A 20,513-nucleotide genomic window follows, 5' to 3' on the forward strand; every position below is an offset into this window, starting at 1 on the left:
AAAATGATCAGAACAAGCTAGTTAGGTGACGTACCCTGACGATAACACGCGCGAGCTCTGACAGGACAGGGACCCATGTCGAGGTCCCAGTGCACCCGTTTCCCAGCTATGTCACTTGCTGAGTTTCTGGAACTTTACAAGCCCAGGCTGGCCCATCTGTGAAGTGCGTCAAAACCAGCGCCTGCCTCACAAGGCGCTAAGTGGCTTGCCACATCAAACCTCTGGCCACATGCTAAGCTCTCAGAACCAATGGCATCACTGGTGCTGCTGAGCACCTCCTCCTGACACGTGGGATTCACCTTCCACGCGAGCACCAGAACACCCTGGACGATCCCGAGTGTGCACAGAAGTGTGGGTACTGGGCTCACATGGCCACGCCCAGGTTCTCACTTATTTACTTAATGTGCCTCTGCACAGAATTCCAAGAAGAATGATAACGGTGGCCCTGGAGGGAACACCCAGCATGTGCCACAAGCCTCCCTAAATGTGTGATGTCCATGCTGGATTCTCACGGTGTCAGGAGGAGCGATGACCATCTGCCCCATGCGACAGGTGAGGGAACAGGGCTGACAGAGCTAAGTGATGCACCCCACGGCAAAGCCATCGTGTGGGAACCTACGATGTGAGCCCAACCAGTCGGACCTCAGTCCACGCTCTTGCTCAACATTGCACGCTGCCTCCCGACCCACTTGGGGACCCCATCTCCTGGCTGTTGGTGGGTGTGGAGAAGGCTTGGGGGGGGGACCACAGCCGACGCACTGGTGGGTCCCGGGGAGCCCCAAAACAGAAGGGAACCACTTCCCTGGCACAGCCAAGGCACTCAGGGGGCAGATCACCCCTACATTGAAAAGCCCCTGAAGGCTCCATGCTTCCCAGCACCATGCAGTGGATTTCCCTGGGACATCAAGAACAATCAGACTGTGTGCTAAGAAAGATGGGAAACTGAAGGGGGAACCAGGTGACAGAGGGCAAGGGGCAGAGTCCCTGGGGATGTCAACGAGTGCCCCGTGACAGCATGACTCCTCCTTTCAAAGACCGCATGTGATTCCAGTAAGGCTGAGGAAACAGCAACATCTGATGCATCTGGATAATCTTCCATGAATCCTTGCCTGGTACCCCGAACCATCGTTCAACCTGGCCCCGTTTCTAGCAAGTCTCGAAACACAAAATCCTGCAGTCGGCGCTGTGCCTCTTGGTTCTGAATCCCAGTTTTGGCATCTTTGCCCAGTTAGCAGTTCAAGATCCCACGAGTGCTTCCACCAGATACTTTACAGGGAGAGCAGACATGCGAAGATTATTAAACACATACACATGGCGTACATACATGTGTACATGTGCATGTGTACGCACGCACACATGCACGCAGCCATGCATGCGCACACTCGCACACCAAAACCTCAGAGGAAAGGCCACTGTGGCCTTTGTGGCAGCGGTCACTCTGGCCATAGCCCTTGCTGGCGGAGGACGAGGCTACACTCCAGTTCTGTGTTCCAACCTTAGCTACCAGCTACTAACACTAGGGTCTGTTTCATTTGCTCCCTGCATATCCTCCAGACTCCACAGAAACAGCTCTCAAAGCTTCAAAATGAAGCTTATCGGAAGGTAACCGATTGAAAAACATTTAAACAAAACTTGTCAATATCTTGAAACGGGCATCTTGGACTGATAGAATCGTAATCATGACACCGTCCACCCAATCTAGTTCTGGCTTTCTGAGCAGCGAGACACCCCCAGGCCCAGAGGAGCCCCTTTCCTTATGGCCCAGGCTCACCTCTACCTGCCTGCACTTCTGGACATGGGGGACACCCCATCCCTGCAGGTGAGGGTCCCCAGAGTTAACAGGTGAAAGTACTGGGTGCTCAGTTATATTTGAATTGAGAATTTAACAAATGAGTTAAGTCCCAGGCAATACTGAGAGCACGCTCAAATTAAGAAATGATTTGTCATTTATCTGAAATTCAGCTTTTACCAGGCATACCGTGTCTTACCTGCCACATGCACTGGAGGCCCAACCCCAGGGACCTGGGACGGGTGGGGGCGGACTCACGAGGGCATGCCTGCTGCTGTCCCAGGGGCCCCCACTTGCCCTTCCCCCAGCACTGCTTCAGGACGCCCCCGGCCTCTTTTGGCTGTCAGCACTGCACACCACCCATGGTCCAGCGGCGTCTTCCCTGCTGCATGCACACCCTTGAAAGAACGTCATGTGCTCGTGTCTTGTGTCCAGGAAAAGCTCCAGGGGCCTCCTAACTGGAGCCTGCTTTTGTTTTCCTCTTCCCCCTCGTAGACCCGTCCTGCACGCTGTGCTCAGAGGCCCACACGCAAATCAGTGTGTGTACTTCAGTCATAATTTCAAGACCCACACGAAACTGAGAGCTGAACCAGTGTGCCCACCTTCGCTAGCAGGAAACCCCTCAGACCCCGACCTGCTGCTGTCCCTGGATGCCCTGTCCCCTCACTACTGCGAACCACTGCTCAGGGTAATGACACACATTCGAGGAGAACGGGAAGAAAGGAGCCCTCAGCTCCAGGCTTCCCAGCGTGTGCCAGCCACGGCTCAAGCCCAGCCATAAAATGCACAGGAACAGGGAGAAGCACGGACAACACAATAAAGCAAGGAGAAAATGAATGACGCCATAATACAGTCTGTTTTCATTTTGTGCAGAGAAAATTAATTTTTTAGGACATTTCACTTAACTTGGCAATATTTTACGGTTTAACCTCTGATGCCTGAAGCGCCTCTCTTTCATGCCCTTAAGCCTCAGACGGGGGAAGCCCGTTTTACGACTAGCTGTAGGTCCTGCCTCTTGGGGGATGACCAGCCTCATGGCCCAGCTCAGGGCCGTGTGCACTCAAGGAACGGGAGTTGCGCTGAGCAGGGTTCCCAGCTCGTCACCTCCCGCAGGAGCACCCGCTGTAACTGTGAGTCGCCCTCCCGAAGAGTGGACACATTACCTTCCAGAGCAAGGCACCGGGGTGGGCTGGTCGACCAGATGAGGCTGTGTAGGCACTCGAGGCGCTCGGCCCCCTCCAACTTGTACCCAGGGCAGCACTGGTAGGAGATGACCGTCCCCACGGGGAAGGAGGTCTGCAACTCGGAGATGTTCGCGTAGCCATTGGAAGAGGCAAGAGGTCTCAGGCAGCCTGTGGCGAGGAAAAGAGGAGGGACGGTTGCACTTGGTCCCCTCTGCACCAACGAGACCCGCAAAACCCTGGCCCCCTGCCCGCCTCCAAGGGCTCTTCAGCCAGACGCCCGTAACCACTTTCCTGTTCGATTCATGTCGCAGAATTTGGCGTCATGCTTGCAAACCACACAGAGAGGCCCAGGGGAAGAGGGAGGAAGTGAGGGGGGTACAGCTGGGATCAGGGAGCCCCAGACACACCTCAGAATCATCCGGGAACCTTTAAGCAACACAATCCTGGCTGCGAGCCCTAGGTCTATGCACAGCCAGGGCACCCCGAATTTTTAAAATCTCCCCAGGTGATGCTAACATGCTCTTGGGGGTGAGAAGCACTGAGGTGCTGTGCAGCAAACACACACCCCAACTGTTTCAACAATGGGGACACCTGGGGGGGTCTGAGGAGGTGGCAGCAAACACCCTTCCCCTGCTTGGGCTGTGAGGCAGGGGCCTGCGGACCCCGTGTGATGCCACGTGAAGATCAATTTGCATTTTAGGTGCACTTGACATGGTTCTCAGCCTTGAGAACGACCCAGAAAAAGGGTGTCTCAGAATACACCCCTCTGGGCCCCCTCCCAAGGAGCTCCTGGTCAGGGTCTGCGCAGACCCCAAGGACATGCACGGCAGGCATTCGGCTGGGTGTCGCAAGCCCCCACAGCACACCCAGAATTCTCCATGCTGTCTGTGTTCCCACACTTCTGCTTCTGCCAAACGGAAGCTGCTTTTCCGTGTTGAAACCTGTGCCTGGGGAACATTCGCAGTGGCACAGAATCCCGTTCTGTGTGGCCCCCACTGCGATCCTGGCATTTCCTGTTGGGGTCAGTGGTCTCACTAGAGGAAATAATGACTCTGCAGAGCTGGGGCTCTTCCCACGGAGAACTAATTGTGTGTGAAGTAAATAACGTATAATGGAAATCCCGACTCTCCCTTCCAGTCGCCGAGCACAGATCACAGCATGCCCATGGCAGCAGATGTCTGAGATCTGCTCCCGAGCTGGCTTGCTTTGACATTCTGAGCCTCGAACGGCTTCATGCTCCGCCGACTGCCCTGGTCAGTGAGCTGGTACGTGGGATCTATGTTTCGGCGTGAGACCAGAGAGGCCAGGGCAGCCCTTAGGAAACTTAGGGAAATGCTCCCTTTGGGGCCGACAGTGTCCCGTGCCACAGAGATCCACGGGCCTACTACCACCCAGGCCACATCTGAGACACGTGGCCACATCCTGTCTCCACGGCCTGGAAGGATGTACCCGTTGAGCTGAACGTGAACTGTGTTCACAGGAAAAGTGAAGTGTCGGGGAGGAGGGGAAGATTGGGACTTAGGAATAAACAGAATCCGTGACTGAGAAAAGTAAGACAAGCACGTCAACATGAACAACTGACCGTATCAGAGTCCCTAAGTGCTGTTCAAATGAGCTGGCACAAGGGACAGTGCCTGCGGCTCCTCCCAAGAAGGAGTGTCATTCCTGGCCACTCCCACAGAGAAGCTGGAGTCCCCTGAATATAAAACGGACAGACCCACAGTGAACAGCAGGTGCGTCTGGACACTGCTCTCCAAAACACAAAGTTCCCAAGGAACACATGGCCTTGGAACATGCCCGCCTGCTTGCCTGCCCCAAAAGAAGCCAGAAGGGGTTGTAACTGCAGTAGTAAACCAGGGAAAGCGAGACATGCTCCTTGGCTGGGGATAGCCCATCCCAAGCATGCCAGCAGACACCAGGCTTTGACACAATAGCTTGGTGAAACCTCTATTTACACTTCCAGGCAATGGCGAGCCGGCTTGTCAGGCTCTCTCCCCCGGATCTGGAAGTGCAAAGAAAAGCCACAGGACGAGACGTCATGCTAAGGGCCAGTCATGCTCCCCCTGGCGCTCCGAGGTGTCAGGCCATCTAATGCCGCTAGACCCCTCACGCCCATGCCATGTTGGGCAGTCACTGCTTGGGCAGCCAGGCCCCTACCTGCCTCTGCATGGAGATGAGGTCAGGGCACAGACCAGGGGACATGCCCTGAGGGAGGGTGGTGTGGGTGACGGTGCTTTCCGGGGAAGGGCACCTTCCAAGAGCAGCCAGCCGGCTCTGGGCGACGCTCTGAGATGCAAGCGCAGGGTGGTGGACAGAGCAGAGCAGGAGGCCACACCTGAGCCCCTGATGAGGATGCCACCCTCGGGCATTTCTTAAGAAATAATAGGGACCAAAAGAACTCGTAAATAGGTGCACGGAATTTGCAAGACCTAAGAGGGAGAAACCTCTAGAAAGGGCAGGAGAACAGGGGACAGTGGGGGATGCGGGATTCATGAAGGCAGAGAGGGCTGGCATCCGAGGGAGCGTTCTTGGCACCGGGAAGGAAAGGGACCAGTGGTTGGTAATGTTCACGTGAATATTCAGCCCAACCTCAGATCACGGTGACAACTCTCCACAGCCTCCCGAGAAGTGCCCCCAGAGCACATGTATCCCTGGAAATGTCATCTGTGCAGGCCACGTGGCACAGGGAGTTTGGGCAGAGAAGCTCACAAAGGGGTGGCCTGGCCGCCCTTGGTCCTCCCGATCCAGAGCCTCTGTTTCTGCAAAGGGCCATGTAGGACTCTTAAGCCCTCACAGAAGGAAATAATTCATTTCCGACCCCGGGGCACGCAGAGTAATATCAGAGCCTGCCAGCCATGACCTAGAGCCCAGCGCTAGCATCGTCTCGACCGGAACACGCCAAGGCTCCGGCGCAAACAAGCCTCCTCCCCGAAGAATGAATTATGCACTGGCTTTCAAGTCACATGTCAAGAAAATAAAATCAGAATTAATGTGCACGCGAGGACTTATTTTCACAAACAGGGCCCTCCACGGTGGCCCAGGCAAATGTTAAAAAGGCAAGAGGATTCTTATTTACTGTGTAGTTTGGATAAAATCTGAATTTGATTATTTTTCTGCTCCTCATGCATTATAAAAATGGATAACGTTAAGAAAAAATAGCCTCTGTAAAGATGCGGCTTTAATCTACCCTCACCACCACTGAAATAAGTATAAACGTTCTGCTGTTTTCATTAAAAATGTCATAGTTCATCATCGTGCTCACAGCCTGGTTACAAAATGCCTATTTCTTAAAAGACTTTTGGTTCTCGGTGTGAAGGAGAAGTCAACATGCTCAAGAACAAGGGCTCTTCTGGTCTGGGCTCTTACGGTGGGCACGAGGGGCTGGTGGGGATCGCAGGGAGGGTGTGCGGATGCCAAGGCCAGAGCCGGTGGGCCCTGCTTCCCTCCACGTCCCAGTGGAGAGACGCGCACGTGCTCCTAGCCCGCGCCCCTACCTTGACAGAGCGGCAGGTTGTCCCACGTCCCGTCATCACGGCACAGAGAAACCATGTTGTACAGATCAGGGTAGCGGATCTTGAATCCCTCGTGACAGGTGACGATCAGCTTGTCTCCGTGTCTGTATGTCCTGTTATGAATCTCAGCATCGTCGATTTGAGGGATACGGCAATCTGCAAAGGTGTAAAATGGACACGTTATTTTTTTAAATTTCAGCCTGTTGTGCTTCCCAGCTTGGCACAAAGCTCTTCTTTTCGGACCTGGCCTCAGGCTTCCCTGTGATAAAAGGCCCTCGCACACGGACTGCTACCCCTGGTCTGGAGGGGACTGAGGACAAGATGTCCCAATCCAGCCATGAAAGGAGCTTCACCTCCAGGCTGGAACCCTTCATACCTCGCAGTGGAGCCTCAGGTGATTTTGGAAATAAGAGAGGAAGGACAGAGCTGGGGGCTCACAATGACCCGCTACGTGGTCCCACCCAGCCCACCGCCTCTGCCTTGGGGCAGAAGAAAAGCCTTGGCAGAAGAAAAAAAGGCCTTGCAGAACAGTGGGGGACAAGCTGGGGCCACACCGGCCGGCACCTCCCTTCTACCGGATCTGCTCCACGCGGGTAATAACATGGAAGCACATGCAACCGCCAACACCACACAGCCCACCACAGGTAGGTGACCTGCTTCCTGGAAGCAGGTGGGAGCAGAATACAGACTCGGAAAGGGTCTGTAGCCCAGCATCAGGGGCGCAGGAACAGGAAGTCCACACAGAAGGTGATTAAGAGATAAAATACAGTGGATAAATTATAACCCTCCACTTCGAACACGGTCTCCTCCCAATTCCGCGTGTGTCCCCGCATAACCTTGAGCAGCCATCCCCGGAGGCGTACAGAGGGGTTGCGCTCCAAGCTTCGCAAGTTTTAAAAATGAAGCAAAATCCAAGAACAGCATTTCGACAATCACAGAAACTTTCTCCAAGAGTATCTCAATGCTGTAAGACTGGGTTTCTCAGCCACTCCCGAAAGCCTTCTGAATCAACCATACGGTTGGAATGGTGGGAGACTTGACCATGAACTGTTGGCTCTGAGGTCTGAGCCCAGGAGTCCTGAGGCTGCGGAGGGAAGGGACCCAAGCAGCCCATGGCCGGGAACACAGGTGGGTTTAAAAAGCACATCCCAGAAGTTTTGATGTAGGGTTGGGGCTGGGTTTACAGGGACCAATGAAGAATCTGACAACAGACTCTAGAAAACAGAATGACCTCTTCCCGGGGTCATGCAAAGTCAAAGCTTGGGTGTGGCATCTGCCTTCATCTCCAGATTAGCTGGAGAACAGGGACTGCACCCCTGCATTCTCCCACATGCCCTTGGCACTCCGGGACTCTACACGTGGCTGGCAAAGAAATGTCGAGGAAGTGCAGCCATGGAGCCCCGGGACAACCCCATCAACCCTCTGTCTGCAAATTTCAGCAGGAAGCGTCCTTGATGGAAAACTGTTGTGGTTCTAGTTCGACCTCTCATTTTTGAGCTTCAAACTGTGGAAAGGGGTTTCCAACGTCTCACGCTTAACCAATAATTTTTGTACCATTATAGACAAATTCCCCCAAAGTCAATGCCAGAATGATCCTGACTGGAGTCACAAGGCAAGTGACAACTTGGCACCACTGCTGCCTTCTTAATGGAAACGGGGAATCACGTTTCTCAGTAGTGCTAACGCAGGCATTACTCAGAGCAAATAAAAACACCTTTATCCAGGCGCCCCTCTGTAAAACCCCAGCTGCCAACTGACCCCATGGTGCTGATTTACGTGACAAAGCCACCGTTCCCCTGACTGCCTTCCGACTTCTCCAGGAGCTGACCCAGGTCCTTAGCAGGCAACCAGCATCAGTGAGTAAAGCCATTGGAAAGAAGGGACACTGTGGCCCATGAGTGTGTGGTCGCTGGCTGTGCAGAAGCAGCAGTCACTCACACAGAGTGCCCTGAACTCCTGACCAGATGCCTCTGTCCACAGCCAGGAGCTGGGGGCCGCCACGGGGCACATGGCCCAAGGATCCCAGGGCACTACGGCCTCCCAAGTTCTGCTCATGATGGAGTCACCATGGGGACTGGCTGCTATGGAACAGAGACTCGCACTGACCAGGGAGCTGGGAGCAGGCACCGGAGCTATGGCCAGGAGGCCAGGAGGGCTGTGGCCCAGATAAAGGAGAGAACAAAACAGACTAGCTGTAGCTTCACAGAAGTCGGCCCCCCAAAGCTGAGCTATGATCCTACCCTTGGCGTCTGGCGCCTGAGCCCCCCACCAGAGGAGGGGAGATAGGAACACGAGCCTGGCCCAGCCAGGCCATCCTTAGCCGGACGTGACTTGCACTTCATGTCTATGGAAACAGAGAAGCCAGGATCTTTAGTGCCCCAAAACGAATACATATAATCTTCATCAGTTCTGAAGTTTCAAACAGAAATAAGAGAAATTTCCTACAGTATGAGTGCATCCCGTCAGCCGGAAGAATGTTTAAAAGCCGCTCCAAAAATGCCGTTACCAAGGATGACACATAAAGCTCCATCGGTATCTGACTCTGGCAGGAGTGGGGATGTGATCAAACCCGACACAGACAGACACAAAGAGGCACTTTGGGGATACAACTGAGAGGGTGCAAAGCTTCCACTTTGAGACATCCTTTCTCCCCAGACCACTGCATCGCTGCATCTGAGTCCTGCTCGTGTAATAGGGGATTTAATAGAAACAAGTCAAAGAGGGGATATTAAGGTGATATTACACAGTTATACCTAAGAACAAATTATTCAGTGACATTAGTTAGCACAGAGCAGAGTCCTAAGGAGCAGAAAAGGCAAAGTTCTAAGAATACATACCACGACCAATATTTACTGGCCTTTTTAAATGCCAGTTATATGTGAACATGAACCTGATTCCTTCAAGTGCCAACTCTGACACCCATTCTCCCTAAAAAGTGTTTCCAGGAACGTAACTACGTAATCCACCCTGGAGACACAGCATTCATATCCACACAGGAAAGGTGCTGGAAGCCTCGCTGTAAAGGATGGTGTTGGCTTTTGTTTACCCCTGCCTTTATAACACCCGGTATTCATCCATCCAACCATCCATCTGTCCACTGGTGACTCGCTGAGCACCCAGCCGCAAGCACGGGGCACGGAGAGTTAGGAATCCTACCCTCGCTGCATGGAGAGGCCGCTAACAAGTTAGTAAATCTGCGAGGTAGAGACTAACATGCAGTGATTGCTGCTCGCATGAGGAGGAACAGGTGCTGAGGTCACAGGGACCTACCAGGGGCCCCTGGAATCCGGGTGCATGGGACAGGCACCCTGAGGAGATAATGTTTATGATGCAGGTGCTGAGGTCACAGGGACCTACCAGGGGCCCCTGGAATCCGGGTGCATGGGACAGGCACCCTGAGGAGATAATGTTTATGATGCAGGGCCACATGGCCTTATCGAGCAGATCTGGGAAAAGGCAGCTTCAGGCAGAGGGAGAGTAAGTGCAAAAGCCAGGAGAACACGAGTGTCCTTAAAAACACACAGGAGGGGGACACCTGGCTGGCTCAGTCCCAGGGTCCTGGGATCAAGTCCCGCATCGGGCTCCTGGCTCAGTACAGTGTCTAATTCTCCCTCTGCTCCTACACGCTCTCTCTCTGACATATAAATAATAAATAAAATCTTTTAAACACACTCACACACACATAGGAGCGTCCATGTGTCTGAGATACAGTGAGCAAGGGGAGATGAAGGCCTTCTAAGTTGGGGCATACTTCATTAGGTAGTTATGACAGGACTGGTAAGAGGTTGTCTTTTAGATAAGCTCTCTGTTTCCTAGGATGATAAAACAATAGAAGGCCTTTGTCTCTAGGCAATATTCTCGGAGCCTGCGTGTTCTACTATTCCTGATATGTTCCTGAGCCTGTCTGGGTTTTAAATGCTGAGTATCTTGGGCCAAAGGATTTATCAGGGAAGTCGATCTACAAAACCAAATAAACTTTTCATTACTGAAACCTTATGGAAACCACAGCCTGCATGGGCTGCGCATAGCAGAAAATATTCATTTATTTCTAAAATCCTTTTTAAAATTTGTTTTGATTTTCAAGAGAAAGCTTGTGTAACCTGCAAGGCTGCAAAGTTAAAGAGGAAAAACCACACGCCTGTCTCAATAAATATAGAGAAGCGTCTGTATCACGTGACACAGACTCCTACCTGCAACACAGGGAGCCACCTTCCCTACACAGCATCCACCCGAGGCCCACAGCACCCGTTCTGAATGGTGCTGTGAAGGATACTTGACCAACCATGTCCTCTTGCTTTTAGGCATAATCACGGTGATTCCATATTTCAGAACTTCCGACAGTGCCTCCAGGGGTGTCCCCGTCTGTCCCCACACACCGTGGTCACAGTACCACAGACAGTACTCCCGGGCGCATGTTCCTTCCTGCGACCCACCTCACAGCTGGAGCTCTCTCAGCCCTGCTCAGCCACCACTCCCATGTTCGTTGCAACGCGTCTCTTACTTGTTCATTTGTTTTGTTGTTGAGATTCCACCTGTCACACACACACCTGTCCTTCTCTGTGTGATTTAGTTCACTTTAGTTCTTTGTTTTAATTTTGACTCTTTTAGAAAAAGACCTCTAAAATAAAAGCAGAGACCACGCATGCTCTCAGCTTGGGGAAGCCTTTGCCTATGCTCAGTGACAGTCGAGTTCGGTGCTTCGAAGACTTCCATAAACACGGTCTATGCTAAGTCCGAGAAACAGTGAGCTGTCAAGGTCAGGAAAGCTCCATCCACACCCACGGTCAGGGGTGGTGGGCAGAGAGACGGAGCCCTTGCCCGCACCGGCACTGCCTCCCCTGCGTCAGCCCAACCTGCCGCGGACACAGTCAGCCCCCTGCCCGCCGCCAGGTAACCTCTGAGCAGTGTTCTAAACTCACACACACCCACGCAGCAGGAACCACACAGAGCAGACACCGCCACGCTTGCCAGAGGTAGGCAGATACCTTGCCATGACGAGAGACCATAGGGTAACTGCTGGAAACAAATGCCCACTGTGCCGCCCTGTCTCCCTATCAAACCCCGCCTGGAACAGACGCGACAGTGACTGAGTGGATCTCCCGAGTACCACACGTCCCTGCCTCCACGGGCACGTCTGAGCAGCACGTACTCTGCTTTCTCAGGCGCCGGGGCTGGGAGTGCACGGCTGGCTAGGGACGCAGCAGTGAGCACCCCTGGTGTGACCTGAGCTGCTCTCCTGCCTCGACAGAAACCAGGACCTGGGTCGTCATTGAGGTAGAGGAGGGACACGGTGACTTGTGACACCGAGCCTCCTTTGCCCCCGGCCTGGCCACAATGCTCTCCCGCCAGCATGTGGGGTGGGCCCCTGGGCTGGCGCGGCTGGTCCCCACAGCCCCACGAGCAGCCTCCACGGACCAGGGGGGCACTTTACCTTCTTGTGCACAGAAGGGCTTATCACTGGGGATCCAGCCGAGGGTTCCATTGAGATGTCTCACACACAGCCTCTTTGTAGGGCCCTGGAGCGTAAACCCGTCTTGGCAGTGAAACTGGGTGACAGACCTTTCAAGGAAAAGCCCTCCACCGGGTGTCCTGAAGCCATTCTCAGGGACGCCTGGGTCAGCACACACCGGAAGGTCATCGAACCCTACATTGACAGAGAGAAGAAAAGGAGCCTCTAAATATGTGCTTCCGAGGCTGGGAGCCTTCCTGCATCCGTGACGGACACTGTCACACACCGCGAACACCTAGCCACTCCAGTCAGACCAGAATGTCCGCATTCTGCTGTGTGCCACACTGGCTTCTTGCTTAGAACAGCGCCGACCACAGCCCTTCATGGAGGCTCGGGGAGGAGCAGGGGAGAAGGAAGCCACACAGGGAACGACGCTGTGCAAGACGCTGCAGGGGGGTGAGGCGGGAGGGTCAGGGAGGAGGCATGGACTCTGAGCCACCCAGCAGGCCAGACGACATTTCAGGGACAGAACCAAGGATGTAGGACTGGCAGGGCTGGCATTCTCACAGGACAGGCCTGAGCCACCAACACTCGTCTCCTTCCGGGCCCTCACCCTGGCCCCACCCGCCAGGCCTCCTCCGGACTTCCCGAGGATTTGGGTACCTTCCGAACCTCCCAGCCACCCATTCTGTGCTCCAACTAGAGCTCAAGCGCCACGGGTGCTGAGCTGGGAACCTCCAAGGACGAGTCACCTGTTCATCTTTGTGACCCTCAGAATCCGCCGCTGCCCCACGTCACCCCCACGCATGTCCCAGGGAGGAGCAAAGGCCCACAGACTCCCACAGACTCCACAGTCACCCCACATGGGAAGGGGTGACCCTTGACAGCTGGGCTATGTAGAAGCAACGTGATCCACAGAGCAGGCTGGGCGTCCTGAGGTCCACAGATGACCCAAGGAGGGGTCGGGATCAGCACTGCTGGGGTGGAGAGCAGGAACATGGCTGGCTTCATGTCTTCAGTTTGCAGCAGAGTGTAGGTGCCCCCTCCGTGTGGCCTGGTCAACGTCAGCCCCCAGAGTCTGACACCCTTAGGGTAGCCCCAGGGGGCTGGGATACATGCAGGGAGCAGGGGAGAGCTGAGGCCCCCAGGGAGCCTGCCAGAGGGAGGACGGTCCTGTGGGGACCAGTGGAGTGCAGACGGTGGAGCTCAATCCCAGGATAAGGGATGGCTCTGCCAGGCCAGGCAGAACCCTTCTAGCAGGAGCCCCAGGGACAACGAAGGGGGAGCTAGAGACGGACCCTGACCGCCGCATGTGGGCCCAGGGCTGGGACTTGATGCAGGCAGCAGAGATGTGAAGGAGGGGAGACTATTGTGCTGTTTTGGTTGTTTTAGGTGCAGGGGATACAAGCTGTGACGTTAGTGTCAGGCACACAACACAGTGGTGCAACAAGTGTGTGCGTTACCTTGCGGTCACATGAGCATGGCTGCCATCTTATCACCACTTCACTTCACTGTGACAACAGCACTGACTGTGTTCCCGTGCTGTGCCGTTCCCTCCTGGGACTTATTCATCCCATTCCTATTTTTAACATCTTAAGGAACCTCCATACTGTTTTCCAGAATGCCTACACCAGCTTGCATTCCCACCAACAATGCAGGAGGGATCCCCTTTCTCTGCATCCTTGCCAACATCTGTCGTTTCCTGATTTGTTAATTTTAGGCATTCTGTCTGGTGGGAGGTACTCTCTCACTGTGGTTTTGATTTGTACTTCCCTGATGCTGAGCGATGTTGAAAATTTTTTCATCTGTGTGTTGACCATTTGGACATCTTCTTTGGAGAAATGTCTGTTCATGTTTTCTGCCCATATCTTGACTGAATTATTTATTCTTTGGGTGTTGTGTGAGTTCTTTGTATACTTTGGATATTAACCCCAGAGACTGAGACTTGAACAAAGGCATGACTGAGAGCAGATCAGTATCTCAGCCCCTTCACACCCAGGCAGTGGACGCACTTGCACTGAGCCCTCAGGAGGCAGAAAGTCCATCAGAAATGCCTCCCGGACCCCAGCTGCACCAGGATCTGCAAGATGGTTTGTGAAAGGCAGACCCACAGACTAGGCACTCTCTGGGTGGGTGGGGGAAGGGCTGTCCTCCTGGAAAGCTCTCCAAACAGCTCTGAGCAGCCAGTCTGGCTCCTGAGAGGGCCAGTAGTTGAGGTATGTGGAGTCTCAAGGCTGCAGGAGATACTAAGGACCCAGATGCATGAATTCAGATACCAAAGGGACTGCGGCTGCGGGGAGGGGAAGGGGTTAAGAGAGGCGTCGAGGACAGCTGCCAGGTTTGGGCGCTGAGCCTGCACACAGAGAGAGGGGACGTGGTGAAGACCGGCCTGGGGACCAGTCCCAGTGTAGCAGGTAGATACGATGAGTCTAAGACCTCAGGACACCGAGGCCAGGTGGGGGAGACCAGCTGGAGAGCCAAGTTGAAGCCATGATGTCCTGAGCTGCATGAATGCACAAAGGTGGCAGCTGAAGGCAAGCTGGACAGCCTCCTGGGAACAAACACAGAGAGAGGATGACACATGCCTCAGACAGAAGCGGGCAGTAGGGGCATGAGAAGACAAGATGGCCTGAGCAAGGCTGCAGAGGCAAGGGGAGGCGTCTCAGCCACCAGGGCAGGCGGCTGGGCAAAGGCGCAATATGCAGCCGCCGGCTGCAGAGGAAGGATCCGGGACAGCTACAGGGCTGGACTGGCCTGGGGGAGCCTGCCTCCCCATGTGTCAGGGGGAGGCTGCAGCAAATGTGCACTGCCCATGCATAGTGCTGCATGGGGACAGAAGATCACAGGGCACAAGCCATCCCTGCATTAGGGCCAAGGGAGGGACTTTCCTGTTACCATATTAAAAATTGAGAGTGAAAGCGATCTGAACCCATGTCCACACAGCAGGGAGAAAGAAAGACTGCAAATGAGTAGCAGATGGGGAAGCAGGTGTGTGGTGGAGAGAGGACCCAGCCCTATAGGAGGGCCTTGACTTCCACTAAGACAAGAAAGGGTTTTTCAGAACCCCCACTGCGGAAAGGGTGGTCCCCATGGTGTATCCACCCTCTGGGACTAGCTCATGGGTACCTCCCCGGGAGCCATCCCTCCCTCTGCAAAGTATGACCAGGAGCCTCTCTTCCCATCAAGGCATCTGTGCCCAGCTCTCCTAGAGCACCCTTCACACTGGCAGTGTTGTGCTCTGCCTCACAGCCTCTGCCACTGGGCTGTGAACTCCTGGGGTTGGAGAACCATGTCTCATCCTTCACTTCCAGCATGCCACAGGCGCTGCTAATGCAGGACAGAGAGAGGGAGGGTGAGAGGGAAGGAGGGACGGATGGAGGGAGGGAGGGAGGATGAATGGGAGGATGGATGGTTGGAGCATGGATGGAGGATGGATGGGCAGTGGGCGGTGGGAGGAGGGTGGATGCACGGATAGATGGATGGGTGGATGAATGGATGGAGGATGTTGGATGAGGGGACGGTGGAGGATGGATGGACGGGTAGGTGGATGGATGGGTGGGGGGATGAGGGGATGGATGGATGGATGGAGGATGGTAGATGGATGAGTAGGGTGGGTGAGAAGACAGATAGATGGTGGATGGGGGCAGGATGGACGGGTGGGGTGGTGGGTGGGTGAATGGATGGATGGACAGATCAATGACGGACGGGTGGATGGGGGATGATGGAGGGTGAATGGATGGGTAGGTGGGTAGATGGATGGCTGGGGGATAGATGGATGGTGGGAGGATGGATGGATGGATGGATGGTGGACGGATGGATTTCACAGATGAGGGAGGCACTTAGTGCTCTCCCCTAGCACAGACAGGCTTTCTCCTACACCTTCTTACCCCCTCCCTTCTTCCACCCTGAGTGGACTGAATTCCTTAATTTTTTTACAACCTTCTTCCCATCCATACCTGCACCGAACGCCCCCTCCTCCGCCCTCTGCAACATAGGGCCAGAGGTGGGTCTGGGTTGGGACTGGACTGAGTCCTGTGTTTCTCTCTCAAACACACACTCTTTGGGCAGTCACACCCGCTAACAAATGAGCCACAGTGATCATCAATCTCAGGCACAAACCCTCAGCTTGTCACACCCCCTGCCCCAGGAAGAGAGCTATTCTCCAAGAGAGGAGAGATAACCCTCTCAGGTGAGTGCTGAGCCTCTGTGGGTGCCAGCCCTGGATCCATCAGAATGACTCCTGTTCTCACAATAAATAGGACAACTATGCTGTGAGGACAGAGGAATTTCCTCAGGGACCCAGCTCTGTGCTCTCCTTACTTATTCCTTCCCTGCCCCCCTCCCCTGCCTATGAGGGACCACAGTTAGCTTATGTATCTCTGCATCCAGACAGTCCGAGACTCAAGATGCCACTGGCCAGGCCCAGCCACAGACAGGAGTGAAGAGACAGCTGTCAGAAAGTAGGGTGGTGCGGCACCTGGGTGGCTCAGTGGATTAAAGCCTCTGCCTTCAGCTTGGGTCATGATCCCAGAGTCCTGGGACTGGCCCTGCATCGGGCTCTCTGCTCTGCAGAGAGCCTGCTTCCCCATCTCTCTCTGCCTGCCTCTCTGCCTACTTGTGATCTCTGTCTTGTCAAATATATTTTTAAAAAAAAAGAAAAAAGAAAGAAAGAAAGAAAGAAAGAAAGAAAGAAAGAAAGAAAGAAAGAAAGAGGGATGGTGTAAGAAGAGCCCTCGGTTCACTCTGGACACGTCATCCCATCAAGCAAGACCACCATCTTCCATGTCTTGCCAGAGCTCCATATACCACTCTTCAAAGTACCCTGGAGGGTCAGTGACAGTCCCCAGCCTCAGCCACGTCTCCCCAGGCTGCTCTGGCATTTCCTCTAACATGGGGATCCATCCACCAGACGCACACCCATGCGGGGGTAGTTGGCCTGCTCAGAGGGTCTGGCTCTGGGAACCTGCCCACCTGGGCTCCAAATTCTGCTTTACAATCCAGCAGCCACATCTTAGGAAGGAAACAGAGTCCACAGGATGATTTCTAATGTTTCTTTTGGGGGACGTAGACGGAAAAGGGAAGATCCCATTTTAGTAAGTCCCGGAGAGAGTATCCCCTAACAGTTCCTCCTAAATTCAATCCAGAACACAACACGGATGTACAAGAGACATTTCACATATGTCAACTTGACTGGGCCTGGGGTACCCAGACATTTGGTCCCACAGTATTCTCGGTGTGTCTGCGGGGTGCTTCCGGATGAGATCACCACTGGAGTCAGTAACTGAGTAAAGCAGACTGCCCTCCCTGACGCGGGTGGGCCTCATCCAATCTTGTGACCTGAATAGAAGTAAAGATTGAGTAAGAAAGACTTCTTTCTCTCTGTCTGCATACTCGGGCTGACACATCAGTCCTCCTGCCTTCAGACTCAGACACAGGCTGCAGCGCACATCAGCAGCCCTCCTGGGCCTCCGGCTCACCAAGCGGAACTTGGACTTCCCATCCTGCATCCCTGTGTCAGCCGGTCCCTGGGTGTATGCGTGTGCGTGTGTGCATGTGTGCGAGAGAAGCAGCTAGTGCTCCTCCTTGGCCCTGTGTTCTCTGGCGAGCCCAGACACATGCAGTCTTCCTAAGGATACACAGGCACTTTAAAGAGGCAAAGACATGAATGCCAGCCGTCCCCACAACCCAAGAGACACTATTTCTCTCTGGACCCAGGTTCTGGGAAGCAGCCTGCAGGGTGGGGCAGCGCTGGGTGCCAGGGTCTGCAAGCCCATCCCAGAATCCCAGCCTGGGACACCCTCCTCGACCCTGGCATCGGTGACCCCACGAGAGGTCAGAGCTAGGACTGTTACTTGGGTTTGGCTTCCGGGCAGAAGGTGAGATCTCCTCTTTCCCTTTCCTTCCGACTAAAAGCAGGGGCAGTGACAGGAATGTGGGTTCTTCGCCCCAGAGAATGGCGTCCCAACCTGAGGCTCATTATGAGGGTTTGAGCCCTCAGGTCTGGGGACTTCGGAGTCTGTTGAAACCCACCAGACCGTTTTCCTGTGAGCAACATAAGAGTCGCTGGAAAGAACCATAAAAATAAAAGCGGTGTGAAAAGCAATCTTTGGGCTTATTATAACTGAAAAGTCCTATTCGAGGAAAGAAGACTGTATCAAATGCAGCCAAATCAATTTAGAAGTCGGGGTGGTTTCCATTTCTCTGTAAACTGCTGGGTGAGTCTTTGGAGGAAGGAACAGAGTAGAGACAGAGAAATTGACTGTGTATGCACTGACTTGGGGAGAGGGTCCTGGGGCGGGTAAGAAAAGGGCATTCCTGCCAAGGTGAAGCTCACATGTCTGCACATCTGAGCCAGATTCCGGAGCCCCCCACACTCACAGTCTGCCCCACGGGTGGGCATAGGACCACCGACAGGCCAGGGTCTGAGCCCTGCCGCACCCTGGAGAGGACGCTGAGGGTGGGGGTCCAGTCCGGTCACTGGGGCCATCTGGCCTGGGGCTCACAGCCACTCCCACTGCTGCTCCCGCAGGCCTTTCATGCAGCGGGGGCTCACATCGTCACGGCTTTGCAAGCGCTTCAAGGGAAAGGACAATTTGTCAACGCTTTGGTGTCTCCATACCTGTTCAGAAAGGACTGAGCAAACAGCTGTGGGGAAGGGTTCATCACCACACAGAAAAGAATCCTCGTGGTTCCCCCGCCCTGACACCTCCTGGTGCACCGTCTCAGGGAGATGGGGCTGGGGAAACTTTTGCGTGACCTGACACATGCCAACTTGGGGAAGCCGGCCATGGAGCCCCACTGACAACAGTACAGTATGGACGACCTGGGCGGTGAGTGCCTCAGGAGAGGTCGTAGCTTAAGGCCCAGGGAGAAGCTCCTGACCCAGAAGCAGCCAGGCAAGGCGCCAGACTCCCACCCTTGGTGGCCCAGAGTAAAGGCAGGGCAGCCCAGTGACCATGCGTAAACCAGACAGTCCCTCCAAGCAACACGACAGCTTCCGTCTGGCGGATCCGAACACACCTGGCTCCTCCTGCACAGTTTCTGCTTCTTCTCCTCACCAGTGAGGGGGACATAGTCTCTGAGATGCTAATGAGTGCGACGGGGCTGTGTCTCAGCCAGGGAGGAGCCCTTCCTCCCGTCATGTCAGGGGAAGACCCTCGGAACGCCTTTCCTAAGTTTAAAGACCCTGGAAACTTAGGCACCTGGCTTGTGGAGCTATAAGCACCAACATGAAGCCACTAGGCAGGTCCTCAGGGCCTGCGGGCAAGGGATGCCTCCAACCACCTCCGTACCACCACAGACGCCCCCTTGGGCTTCCCTCTGCCGCAGAAATCCCATCTCCACGTGGCCTTTACTGATTATTCCAATGCAGGTGGGTATGGAGAGCCTGCCTTATTCCAGAGGCCACCAGAGCTGGGGGTGTGTCTAAAACAAGGCATTACCAATTACAAGAGCCACCGAGACAATGCTGAGGCAATGACGTCAGGCAAAACCTAACCAGCAAATCCATCAACTTTCAACACCAAATTTCTCAAGCACAATGCCCTACACAGATGGTGGTCAGGGAACCCGGAACCACGCACTTGCCAGAAGTTTCCAGCCACCTACTTGTTGTGCACACAAGCTGTACAGAGCCAACCAAACACCATCTACACATTTGGGAGGCCCATCCTCGGCAGGGTCAGCCTCGGACACTTGGAGGGACCCTCCCCCGCCGCTGATGACAGACATCTTCCACGGAGTGTTGGAAGGACCGAGCAAGGTGGCCCCGGGCTACTGTGGGAGCTGAGCCCACCCTGGGCCTACCACCTTGCCAGAAGTCAGGTGGGCCACAGAAGACCCTCACAGGAGTTGGAATGCAGGAAAAACAGCAAATTAAAATTTAACACTGTTAAAATTATAATTAAAATCAATGTGAAAATGGAATTTGCTTTATAAAAATTCACTTATAACCCATATTTCCGCAACAAAATCATTATTAAGTGGTTCTTGACCTTCTGTCTTCCAGTCCAGATGATACCCATGTTTGGCCGAAATTTCAGCTCTTTGTTTTTAAAAGGAAAAGGGAAGGAGGAGAGGAGGGGTTATTATAACCTATATACACACTCATTGGGTCAACATCCAGTGCCAGGCACTGGGGGAAAGCTGCCGACAGGCATTCACTCAACAAACCATGGGAGCCCGCCACCCCCCACCGACCCTGGAAAGTGAGCTTACATCGAGGACTGACTAGAGTTTCTGATCTGCAGGTCACAGACTCACAGCAAGACACAAAATAGATTTTAAGGGTCACAACAGGCACTTTTGGGAAACAAAGTAAAGAGAAAAAAATCAGAGTACATTCCACACAGTAAGGGGGAGAACTCTTTCGTTTTATTAGTTGTTAATCTGCAGTGGAAACTAGATTTGTTTCCACAGTTCACAGGCAAAAAAGGTTTGAAAGACCCTGCTTTAAACATACCCTACCCTGTCGTACTACATGCACACATAAATTTCCTAAAATAACATAGACACTCTAGGTTGTGGAGGGAGGCTGTGCGCTCTGTAGCCTGGCCCAGCCATTCTTCTAGCTGTGTGCT

General features: G+C 54.0%; 1 protein-coding gene across 4 annotated transcripts in view; it reads right to left on the minus strand.

The window, feature by feature from the left end:
* Positions 1–20,513, minus strand: part of LOC123391115 (sushi domain-containing protein 4-like) — a 77,694-nt gene that overhangs the window by 22,244 nt on the left and 34,937 nt on the right. For 2 of the 4 annotated variants that reach the window (XM_045076700.1, XM_045076698.1), the window contains exons 3-4: positions 6,468–6,641; positions 2,953–3,141 (exon numbers count right to left, since the gene is read on the minus strand). In XM_045076700.1, coding sequence (XP_044932635.1) covers positions 2,953–3,141; positions 6,468–6,641 — 363 coding nt within the window. Of the gene's footprint in view, positions 1–13; positions 2,188–2,952; positions 3,142–6,467; positions 6,642–11,916; positions 12,199–20,513 lie in introns of those variants that run through there. The other 2 variants (XR_006605735.1, XM_045076699.1) reach the window with 2 other exon arrangements.

Source organism: Mustela putorius, unplaced genomic scaffold (genome assembly GCF_011764305.1).
Source record: "Mustela putorius furo isolate JIRA1106 unplaced genomic scaffold, ASM1176430v1.1 tig00000179_pilon_pilon_pilon, whole genome shotgun sequence".
NCBI lineage: Eukaryota > Metazoa > Chordata > Mammalia > Carnivora > Mustelidae > Mustela > Mustela putorius.